This window comes from Physella acuta, unplaced genomic scaffold (assembly GCF_028476545.2).
Source record: "Physella acuta isolate Inbredline_101_S28 unplaced genomic scaffold, ASM2847654v3 ptg000748l, whole genome shotgun sequence".
Taxonomy (NCBI): Eukaryota; Metazoa; Mollusca; class Gastropoda; family Physidae; genus Physella; species Physella acuta.
This window is the reverse complement of record NW_026732266.1, coordinates 149,120-161,600: the sequence shown is the minus strand read 5'-3', so window position 1 is coordinate 161,600 and position 12,481 is coordinate 149,120. Positions and strand designations below refer to the sequence as shown.

Here is a 12,481-nt window from a genome sequence, read left to right as displayed (position 1 = left end):
CTGGTAGGTATAGTAAAGTATAACATGTCACATGATCTGGTAGGTATTGTAAAGTATAACATGTCACATGATCTGGTAGGTATAGTAAAGTATAACATGTCACATGATCTGGTAGGTATTGTAAAGTATAACATGTCACATGATCTGATAGGTATTGTAAAGTATAACATGTCACATGATCTGGTAGGTATTGTAAAGTATAACATGTCACATGATCTGATAGGTATTGTAAAGCATAACATGTCACATGATCTGGTAGGTATTGTAAAGTATAACATGTCACATGATCTGGTAGGTATTGTAAAGTATAACATGTCACATGATCTGATAGGTATTGTAAAGTATAACTTATCTCACATGACCTTAATATTTGGTAGATATTGTAAAGTACAACATATCTTGCAAGATCTGATTCGCTAAGCACCATGTTTTACACTGAAAAGATAATCATCTAATAATTTCCACTTATTAGTCAAAACCAATTTACCCTTCCTACCCCCTTTCTCGCAATCCATGAAATTAGCAATTATGATGTTATGTTTTATATGGTGTAACTAGGATGAGGTTGATTTTAGGTCTTTTTATTTTATGCCACAGCATAGAGATAATTACCTTTATGTGCTAACGTTCAATCTTTCTAATTTAATATGGTCATATTTAATAAACTAGTGTATTGTAGGCATCGAAACTGAAGCGCTCCCCCCCCTCCTCCACATTCAGATTTGTCTAGTGGTATTCGTTACACTTATAAAAAAATATATTAGAAAACCTATCAAAAACCTACCTGAAAAAACTATCAAAATCCTACCAGAAAAAAAGCTTAGCATAAAAAAAACCTACCGAAAACCTGTCAGATTAACCTATCAAAAAGCTATCAGATAAATCTATCAAAAAACCTACCAGAAAACCTATCGCGTATACTAAAACTGGACACCCACCCTTTGACGTTGCAGGACTGCACATTTTACCTGGAGGAAGTGGTCAACGGGGAGGTCGAGAGGATGCAGCTGTTTGTTGTCCGGGAGGGGGAGGAGGGTATCATTCTCATCCAGCCTCACAACTTTACTGAGGTCACCAGCTATAGGTATTTGGTGACACCACAACTGAACTGGTGTCACCATCTATAGGTATTTGGTGACACCACAACTTTAGTGGTGTCTCCCACTATAGGTATTTGGTGACACCACAACTTTAGTGGTGTCACCATCTATAGGTATTTGGTGCCACCACAACTTTAGTGGTGTCTCCCACTATAGGTATTTGGTGACACCACAACTTTAGTGGTGTCACCATCTATAGGTATTTGGTGCCACCACAACTTTACTGATGTCACCATCTTTAGGTATTTGGTGACACCACAACTTTAGTGGTGTCACCATCTATAGGTATTTGGTGCCACCACAACTTTACTGATGTCACCATCCTTAGGTATTTGGTGTCATCACAACTTTACTGATATCATTATCTATAGGTATTTGGTGACACCACAACTCAACTGATGTCACCATCTATAGGTATTTGGTAACACCACAACTTTAGTAGTGTCACCAAATATAGGTAATTGGTTACCCCATTCCCCCCCCCCCCCACTAAACTGATGTCACCAACTAGAGTTATTTGGTAATCCCACAAGTTCTCGGATGTCACCAAATTTAATAATGTAAAATAAACAAGCTCACATTAAATTTTACCACACCAGAAGAGTAGGACATAAAATAAACAAAAGTTGTGTTTGTGGGAATGCACGCCACTGGTCTCTTTAAGCCTTGGCTGTTCATAGGACTCTGTTTTTTTGTTTTTTTTTGACATGCCGAATGCGCAGCAACCGAGACTTTCGCTAACCGGGGTCAGGCACTCATTAGAACTAAGCTGACTCAAAGAGGTCTTAAGGAATCAAGCATGGATGTTGTGGTCAGCACTATACTCAGCCGACTTTACTTTCCCTAATGGGAGTCAGGCACACATCAGTTGTGAGCACTCAGGGACGTCCTGCAGACTCATGTCCCGAACGGGATCTGAACTCGAGACCTTCGAGTTCGCAATTGAATGCTCTCCTACCCGACCGCTCGGTCCCCTGCTGGTGTTTGAAGTGAAATATCTGGGTCATCCCCAGCCTAATACCCAGCGTTTCCATGGCATGGTTACAGGCCCGGTCAGTTTGACGTCAGCGAGCTGGACAACATCCCGCGAGAGCAGTTCTTGACGAGAGAGGAGTGCGAGATTTCCTTCATGCGTACCGAGAGCAACGTCTACGTGGGGACGTTTCCCGACTGTCACCGCTACGTAGGAGGCGTGAGTACCTGGGGTAGGGGTGAGGGGGTAGGGGGTGGGGGGTCGTCCACACTGTAAGAAGGATTGCGGGTTAGTACTTTGATATGTTTGTCTAGGTAAGGGGGATGTTATAAAGTGTGAAATCATCCTTTGTGATCAACTTTTGAAACTGAATTTTAGAAATTGTTTCGCGCTATTGAAAGACTTAAAAAAATGGTAATAAACATAGATCCATGCGTAGATACTGACTGCTATTTTATTTAGGTCAAACACGGACTGCACTTTTATTTAGTAGGTCAAACACTAAGTTCACTTTTATTTAGGTCAAACACGGACTTCACTTTTATTTAGGTCAATCACTGACTTCACTTTTATTTTGGTAAAACACGGACTTCACTTTTATTTAGGTCAATCACTGACTTCACTTTTATTTAGGTCAAACACTGACTTCACTTTTATTTACGTCAAACACTGACTTCACTTTTATTTACGTCAAATACTGACTTCACTTTTATTTCTGTAAAATACGGACCGCTTGTTTGTGTAGAACCAAAAAATACTGTGTTAAAAAATAGACTGATTTTTACTTTTGTAGCGCAGCCTCTACTAAAGCAGCTTTAACTAATGCAACCTCAAATAATGCGACCTCAATTAATATGGTCTCAACTAATGCGGCCTGTATTAATACAGACCTCCTAGATATAAGCTACTCACTCCATGATTCCTAGCTAGCTGCGGCTATGAGTTTCAAATTATGTTTTCTATACGTTGAAGTCATGAGTTTCAAATTATGTTTTCTATATGTTGAAGTCATTAGTTTCAAATTATGTTTTCTATATGTTGAAGTCATGAGTTTCAAATTATGTTTTCTATACGTTGAAGTCATGAGTTTCAAATTATGTTTTCTATACGTTGAAGTCATGAGTTTCAAATTATGTTTTCTATACGTTGAAGTCATGAGTTTCAAATTATGTTTTCTATACGTTGAAGTCACGAGTTTCAAATTGTTTTCTATACATTGAAGTAATGAGTTTCAAATTATGTTTTCTATATGTTGAAGTCATGAGTTTTAAATTATGTTTTCTATACGTTGAAGCCATGAGTTTCAAATTATGTTGTCTATACGTTGAAGTCCCCAGTGAAATACGCCTTCACACTGTCGTGTCATACCATCGACGCCATCGTCTACTGGACATCGTCACGAGAAGAAAGTCATCGTCTGCCCTACGACCATCGTTTGATTCAATGGTAAGTTGGGGGTGTGTCGGGAGATATGGAGGGGGGGGGGAGGAGTCAAATTGGGGGGGGGGGGTCATATAAATTGTGGACAGTAAAATGGGGGAGGGGGGGGGCAGAAAAGCTGGAAAAGGGGGTGGGGAGGGGGAGTCATATAAATTGGGGACAGTAAAATGGGGGGGGGGGACAGAAAAGTTGGAAAAGGAGGTGGGGAGGGGGTGTCATATAAATTGGGGACAGTAAAATGGGGGAGGGGGGGGACAGAACATTGTGAAAATGGAGAGGGGGTGAGTCAAGATAATGGGGGAAATTAAAGAATATTGGTAAGTTGGAACTATGTCGGGAAAGATGTCAGGAAAAGTGGGGGAGAGGGGAACGGGTGGGTGGTCGGGGATATGGGTTAAAGAAATTTGGGGGGTAGGGGAGGGATTTGAGGGTGGGGAAATTGGAGATTATGGGAATAAATTCTGGTATTTTGGGGTACGATTAATGAAATTGATGGGGGGGGGGGGGGGGGGGGAGGAGGGGGGTGAGAATCATTATTTTTTCTCCGATTCACACCCTCAATTTATTCCTTCCAGTTTTACCTACCCTGAATACATGGCCAAGCTATTTGTGAACTTCAAGCCTCCGTGTGACTATCGTTGTACAGTTCAGTGATTGAGATAATAAAATGTTGGAGTATTGTATAGAGTTCAGTGACTGAGATAATAAAATGTTGGATGAATGAAAGGATGAAAGGATGGCAGTATGGAAGGATGGGAGGATGAGAGGATGGAAGGATGGATGAAAAAAATATGAGGATGGATAAAAGGATGGGAGGATGGATGGGAAGATGGGAGGATGGAAGGGTGGGAGGATGGGAGGATGGGAGGATGAGAGGATGGAAGGATGGATGAAAAAATATGAGGATTGATAAAAGGATGGGAGGATGGCATGAAATGTCACAAACACGCCAATGCCTTCTACCTATTCTGTTTGAATGTGTTTGTAAACTTGTTTGTCTGCACCGTTGGAAACAGAAAATGCTCAAAATAACCAGAAGTGATAGTTTTAGCCAAAACTGTCCAAGATATGCCTCAAACACAATCAGCGAGACAACTTATTGCTGGAAAAAAAAACGGCATTGTTTTCAATTCAAACACGATACATTTACAGATGCTAGTATTTTTTTTTTTCGCTATGCTATGGTAAACTTAAACTAACAATATATTCTGACTGATATGAATACACTCAAGTGCTTTAAAAGATTTGAAACATTGAGAGCTTGGAAGAATGTTTTGTTAAGTAAAACGTACCATTGCTTTTGAAACTGATGTACTACAATGCAAGTTTTCCATTTAATCATTTTAACAACTGTTACCCATTTAGACATGATGGTCAGCAGATATAGAAAAGCTTGCCTGTTTTGGTGACCATGGTCAGCTTTTAGCCCAGCCACATCTATATTTCCCTAAAGTGAGTCAAGAATCCATTACAGCTGAGTGGACTCAGCAGAGACGTAGCGATGGGGGGGGGGGGGGGGCAGGGGGGACATATGTCCCCGGGCGCCGACCTTACGGGGCGCCAAAATGGGTTGTAAAAACAAATTAAAATAAATGTCATTTTAGCTGCCTTTTTTCAGTTTCACGAGGGGGGGGGGGGGGGGAGGGGTGCAAATAGAAACTTTGAGGGGGGCGGGTGCAAATCGAAAAGTTGAGGGGGGAGGGGTGCAAATTGAAAATTTGCTCCCAAGGGGGGCGCCAAATTGAAAGTTTGTCCCCGGTGCCGGGAAGGGTCGCTCAGTGACGTCCTACAGACTCTAGTCAGGGATTGTAACTCGAGACTTTTGTGTTAGCAGTTGCGTCTCCTAAAAAACTTTGAGTTGATTTAATTTTATGGTGGGACATCATACGGTTTCATGCGTTAAGAGACTACCGGCTGAATAAAACATCACATCACTGAAATCATAATTTCCCCTTGTTGTATGACACATATAACTGATCAGTTTTTTATCTAATCCTAGTACTGTGTCATATTTATTGACATTTAGAAACACCAGAAATCTGAGATTATAGAGAAAGAAATTATACATGAACCCATTTTTAAAAAATTAGTTTGAAAAATCTTCCTTTCCTGAAATATTGCTGTATCTGTTCGAGATATTGGACTTAAGGTGTCAGTTTTGGAATCTACAAAATATTTTACCCACAAAGTGTATCAATACATTTTAAAATATGCTTTATACCCTTGAAGTCCCTAAAGGGTTAACGACTGCTATGCAAGTTTATGCCTTTAAAGGGTTAATTCCTTCTGTATATTTTTATTTATGTTCATGAAAGGGTTAACGCCTGCTGTCGTCCTACACAAGTTAAGCCATCACGACAACACTGTACCACAAATGTTTTTTTACTCTAGCCAGATTTCGTTGCTTCACATTTCCAAAATGTTCAAACTCGTCTTGGTTTTATCTCTTTGTTACATCGCTGCAGGTCAGTAGCATGAGAATAACTGTTGGTTCTAAATCTTATCATGCTGTTACAGCATTCAGATTTGTGCTTCTACAAATTTCAATTCAGCTTAAATGACGTCACGCTTTTTTGACGATTTTACATCCCCCTCCCCTCCGTCACACGTCGTCACAAAAAGCCAGACCCCCCCCCCCCACACACACATAAAATGACGTCACACATCAGCCTACAACCCCCTCAAAATTGCTGTTGAATTTTTCTTAAAAAAATGATATTTTCCCCAAAAAACTTGTCAGAATTCGTCAACATAGAGTATTTTAATCAATTTCTATTACAATTTATTAAAAGTTTTCTAAAACGGAAAATAACGTCTAAAACTCGTTTTCTAACATTGCTTTTTTATAATACAAGAAAGTGACGTCACATCATCTGACCCCCCTCCCTCACATCACACACCGTCACAAAATTACGGAGTGTGACTTCAATTATGGACGACCCCTAAAATAATACATACAAATTTAAATATACATTTTTCTAAACTAAAGAGGCTTCCTAAAATTCGTAATAAGATTTTGAAGATAACTAATTTTCTTAATCAAATTTCAGTTGATTAATTTTTATTAATTAATATAAATTATAATTTCAGCTCAAATAAAAAAAAATGTGTTTTACTCTAAGAAATAACACTGTAGTGATCTCTTCTAAATTTTCTCGTAAATTCTTATATTGGCCCTAATAGTAGTGATGGGATTCCGCTTCCAGTGCAATCGGGGTATAGAAATATTGAAGTAAAAGTTTGTGACCAATCCGCTGTTGTTTTTTTTTTTAACACATAGAGAAGAACATTTTGTAGAAAATGCTTTATGAGAGCATGATATATAATTAAATATAAACGGTTATAAGCTTTTGAGAAACCGGAAGTATAGTATGTAGCACTTCCGGTTACCGGAATTCGTTCAAAGTTGATAGAAATCTACAAATTTTATAAAATATTTAAATATGATATATAAAATTGAAACTGTATTCCAGTTAACCGGATTGAAGTGAAACGTCAAAATTTCTCAAAATCGCGATTTAGATTTTTGTACACGATTACAATTCTTCCTTTACACTTTAATCGGATTATATCTTTATAAGAAGCCAGATTTACATCTTTACATCAGCCGCATGGAATTTATAAATCTTTATTTGTCGAGACCTTCTAAATAATAAAAGAAATGTTTCTAACATAATTGAAAATGTAATTATGTTAAGTTGACATATAATTAAGCACACAAGTCAGAAATAGTTTTAGAAAATTTAACATTACGCCGAAGAAATGTGATTATATTCGAGGTGTTTTCATCCATTTATATACATGAGAATAGAATATTAATACGTATTTTACTTCATAAATATTTAAAAAAATTAAAGTTGATTTTTAAGGAAGAATTTGTTCGTGTTTATATAATCATTTTTAGGTGGAGAATTCGTTATTGTTACTTTTAACAATAGCTCCAGTGATAACTTTTGTGTACTGGCTCAATTAAGGTATTAATTTTTTACTATGAAACAGGTGTGTTGTTCCAAGATCTTTGATTTGAACAATTGGCCACGGATTCGAACTCGAGACTTTCGAAATAGCAGCCTAGCGCTCTACCGCTTAGGCCACTTCGTCCCATTGTGTGCTCATGTCCTCTGGTTAATGATTTTACCTATCCTTCAAAGATTCTGTCTGAATCTAGCTGAATAGGCCTATCTACCCAACTGATGTGTGTTGGTTGAATGATCTTCATCTACCCCCCCCCCCTGTGTTATAGAATGCGGCCACATTAAACGAAGTGGCGCCCACATCAAACGAAGTGGCGCCCACATTAGACGAAGTGACGGCTGTGATCTTCTCAAGACATGTGCAAGTCCTGTAGAGAATATCGGACCAACCAATGTCGACCAGCTCAATGATAAAGCAGCCTACAACCAGTTTTGTCAGTAAGTGACTCATTTAAATTTTTTTTCCATTTAAATGGTTAATCTCAAATTTTATTTTCATTGTTGAGACTTGGTTTAGGTATTATTAGCCATAAACATATTTTTGTAGGTTTAAACAAAACTTAAAGCAAAGTGTCAAAACAATGATATTAGTTTAGTAAAAAAAAAGTAAGGTCCCTTTTCCCAACCTGGTGGTCTATGAGGCAAGTGAAATAGAGTTCACCTGTTTCTGTGACCTCGGCATATGAAGAGATAGTGTGGTCAGCACTATGACCAGCCGCCTTCACTTTCCCTAACGTGAGTTAGGTACCCATCAGAGTTGGGTGGACTCAGCAACCGTCTACTGGATTGAACACGAATTCGAACTCGAGACTTACGGGTTAGCAGTCTAGCTCTCTATCTCTAGCCACTCCGTACCATAGTTTGAAATAATTTGTTTAGTATGGTACATAATTCATACTTCAGTCATAACGTTTCTTTGATGTAGTGGCTTTCGATTTGTACCCCCCCTCAAGTTTTCGATTTGCACCCCCCTCAAACTTTCGATTTGCACCCCCCTCAAACTTTCGATTTGTACCCCCCCCCCTCAAGTTTTCGATTTGCACCCCCCCCTCAAACTTTCGATTTGCACCCCCTCAAGTTTTTCTCTATATTTTTTTTCTATTTTTTGCCTTGGTGTCACCCCCCTAAATGGTGTCACCCCGGTGCGGTCCGCACCCCCCGCACCCCCCCCCCCCTCGCTACGCCTCTGTATACAGCCGCATGCACTCTCCAAGATTCAAGCCAATTAAATGCTCAATGGAAAAGAGAAGTACTAATAAAAAGACAAAGATAATGTATTAGTAGTGGGAATAATTGTTCAGCCTGATTAATAACGGAGATCCAAATATATTTTGTTTAAAGATAGTAGCAACTTATATGGTCCATAGCTAAAACATTGGATTATATGTCTAATTATTTTTAGCAAAGACTAAATTAATTTAAACAATAAAATATTGATCGTTCTAGTAATAGAACAACAGTTCTAAGTAAATTGTAATATACTATATGATTAAAAAAAAAATTTGGGAGCCCCAAAGGTTAAGATGATAATGAACCTAAGATGACGACGTCGATGATTATAAATATGTAATGATGATGATTATGATGATAATTATAATAATGATGATGTTATTTATGATAATGATAATGATGATGATAATGATGTTATTAATGATAATGATAATGATGATGATAATGATGATGACTATGATGATAATAATGATGATGTCATTAATGATAATGATAAAGATGATGACAATTTTGATGCTAATGATGATAATAATGATGATGTTATTAATGATAATGATGATAATGATGATGTTATTAATGATAGAGATGATGACAATTTTGATGATAAAGATGATGACAAAACTATGTAGCCTCCAGCCGCTGTTTTTCCCACTGAAAAGACTAAATTTACGTCTCCGTTATCCAATTATTTCAATGGCTCACATCCGATCAGGGTTATCAATCTCTAGAGTAACATAACAAGGGATCGATTTAATCCAACGATTTTCCCCAAAACAATGACATTAGCTTTTATTACATTCCAATACATCTTGAAAAAAAGAATTATTTTCAAGTTTAGTAATCCGTTTAGACAATTTAATAATTAATTAACTTTTTTTGTGTGCGGGTCGATGTTTTCATAATTTGTTTATTTATTTATTACCTGCATGGAATTCTATTTTTGTTTAGTTATACCAGCCCAGTCTCCAGATTACAAAATGTGCAATGTTTTCTAAAATAATATGATGTACAAAATAACACACGTTTGGTCTAAACAACATAGTATAAGGAATTAGTGTGTTTTATCCATTATTTTTGATAACCCACTGTTCATTATGTATTATGTTACATACACATTCCTGTGTGTTAACTGCGCATCGACCCAAGTTAAACCCGGAATGTATAGTGAGGGTAGGGCGAAATGCGACCTAGACTTAGGTGATTCCATACACATACAAGCACCTGCATGCGCCCTCTCACTTTCCTTGATATATTTTTTGTGACGCCCCTGAATACATAGAGCCAAAACGTAGATATCGCGAAAGTGTTACACTAATCTGCATTGTATTGTATTGATGGTGTACAGAAGTTTTAAGTTAGTGAATTTGAGTTTCAGTTTTAAATTAATTAATTAATTAATTAAACTCCGGAAATAGCAGCGGACTTATTGCAACGGCGAACTTTGGTATCATGTGAAAGTTTGCATTGGCGAACTATAGGGCTGGTAAGTAGGTCAGCAACCAGTTTTCAATAAATCCTGCATGAGCCATAGAACTGGTTGGTGACCTACTTACCATCCCTATAGTATTACGTGAAAGTTTGCATTGGGGGATAAAAAGGCGGATGTCTAATTTGGATGCAAAGAGGGTTAAAAAATACGAGACGAGACAGATAAAAAAAAGGTAGAAAATGCTAAAATGTCAAACGTTTCGAGTATTTTGAACTAAATAGCAGTGAATATAAACGAAAATGTATCAACACGAATCAACATACAACTTTCTAGGAAAACCAAAGCCTTCAGCTACTGCTACGATAAAGCTGAAGACACATGTGACGACCAAGAACATAAGAACAGCCTGATGGGTCAGGTCGACGTGGCCGAACTCTTGTGCTTAAACGAAACCAAAAAAGGTGAAGTTTTTTGTTGTTGATCTAAGGCTTTCGCCGGTTTTTAAGTTAAGCAGCGGTAAGTCCAAAAAATGTGCCATATATATATATGGCATATATATATATACGACATATATATATACGACATATATATATATATATATATATATATATATATATATATACATATATACGACATATATATATATATATATATATATATATATATATATATATATATATATATATATACGACATATATATATACGACATATATATATATATAAATATAAATATATATATATATATATATATATATATATATATATATATATATATATATATATATATATATATATATATATACGACATATATATATATATATATATATATATATATATATATATATATATATATATATATATATATATATATATATATATATACGACATATATATATATATATATATATAAATATAAAATATATATATATATATATATATATATATATATATATATATATATATATATATATATATATACGACATATATATATATATATATATATATATATATATATATATATATATATATATATATATATATATATATATATATATATATATATATATATATATATATATATATATATATATGTAACAACCCTGTCCGTCTGTGTGTGTGTCTGTGAACAAGGTAAATTGAGTGCTGTTTCAGTTATCTTGATCAAATTTCATATAAAATGTGTAGTTTTCTTTCAACTTGTAAACTATTTATGTAAACAAAATTGTACTTACTCTAATGTTTCAGACATTTCTGCTTTTGCTAATTCCGAATGCGCCAAGAACAAGCAGAAGAAGACAGAGCTGGGGCAGTCCGTTGACAAGTGTGTACAGAATTTGCAAAATGATCTACAGCTTGCCTTCATGTCTGCGGTGAAGTCAGGTCAAGATGCTTCGACCGTCAACATTTGCAAGTAATTTAGTGTTTAAATTAACTAAATTAATACTTATATGATGTGTTGTAGGTTTATTTAAAACGAAAAATTTTAAAGTTTGCATAAACAAGTTTAATATGACTTTTCTAAAAAAAATCCTATTTTTTAAATTTTACTTATATAATGTTTAGCAGCGATAGATAGTGTTCTTGGTTTGACAAAGGCTATGGAAGCAAATCCAAAAAGAAAACCAGGCTGAAATCGGATTCAATGGCCTCAATGGCGCATAACAAGTTGACACGTAACGCTTAATTGTGTCGGAGGCGTGGTCGAGTCGGCAAAAAGCTCATGGTTGATAAATTCGAACAAAGTCTCGAGTTCAAACGCACTGGCAGATAAATCTCGATCCCCTTCAACACTAATAATTAAGAACGAAGAAGAAGAAGAAGAAGAAGAAAAGATATTGAACGAAAGTCGTTAAACTTTTATGACTTGTTTATATATAGGCCTACTAACTTTTCATTCCTAGATTCATGGGTCAGTTGAAAGTTTGTGTGGACAAAACGAATGTAATATGTGGCAATGTTGTTGGAGTTTTCGTCAGCCGATTAACCATGGTGGCAGCTAGACCTGCATTCAAGCATTGTGATTCCGGGGAAAGGAAAGCTCGTGAGTTTTGTTAGAAAATTAGAACACGTTCTTTGTGATTTGTGTAAAAAATATAACAAACTGTCGTATAGAGTATAAACCAAAGAAATCGATCACTTTTACATGTTTTTACTTTCTAGTATACAGAGTATAGAGAAAGTATTGTAATCGTGCAAAAAATCGACGTTTTACACCTCCCTGAGTCAGAAAAACTTAATTTTGCAATCTTGTCTGTATGTCTGTGTGTGCGTATGTGTGTGTTTCTGTGTGTCTATGTGTCTGTCTGTGAACACGATAACTTGAGTACCGTTA

General features: G+C 36.2%; 2 protein-coding genes across 2 annotated transcripts in view; both read left to right on the top strand.

Moving 5' to 3' along the window:
* The first annotated feature begins 276 nt into the window (after nt 1–276).
* LOC131950265 (uncharacterized) lies at nt 277–4,175 on the top strand. The gene is made up of 5 exons (XM_059312345.1): nt 277–291; nt 954–1,084; nt 2,148–2,292; nt 3,404–3,519; nt 4,089–4,175. Exons 1-5 carry the CDS (start codon nt 277–279, stop codon nt 4,165–4,167), a joined length of 486 nt encoding a protein of 161 aa, XP_059168328.1. The 3' UTR covers nt 4,168–4,175.
* Nucleotides 4,176–5,900: 1,725 nt separating this feature from the next.
* Nucleotides 5,901–12,481, top strand: part of LOC131950257 (uncharacterized) — an 83,415-nt gene continuing 76,834 nt past the window's right edge. Inside the window, exon 1 of the mRNA XM_059312338.1 lies at nt 5,901–5,978. Within this exon, the coding sequence (XP_059168321.1) occupies nt 5,933–5,978 (46 nt within the window). The 5' untranslated portion in view covers nt 5,901–5,932. The remainder of the gene's footprint in view (nt 5,979–12,481) is intronic.

Excerpts from the sequence above, each read along its gene's own strand:
- LOC131950265 (XM_059312345.1), top strand. Across the intron at positions 1,085-2,147 it reads ACTGAGGTCACCAGCTATAG|GCCCGGTCAGTTTGACGTCA; the intron begins GTATTTGGTGAC and ends GCATGGTTACAG. Across the intron at positions 3,520-4,088 it reads GACCATCGTTTGATTCAATG|TTTTACCTACCCTGAATACA; the intron begins GTAAGTTGGGGG and ends TATTCCTTCCAG.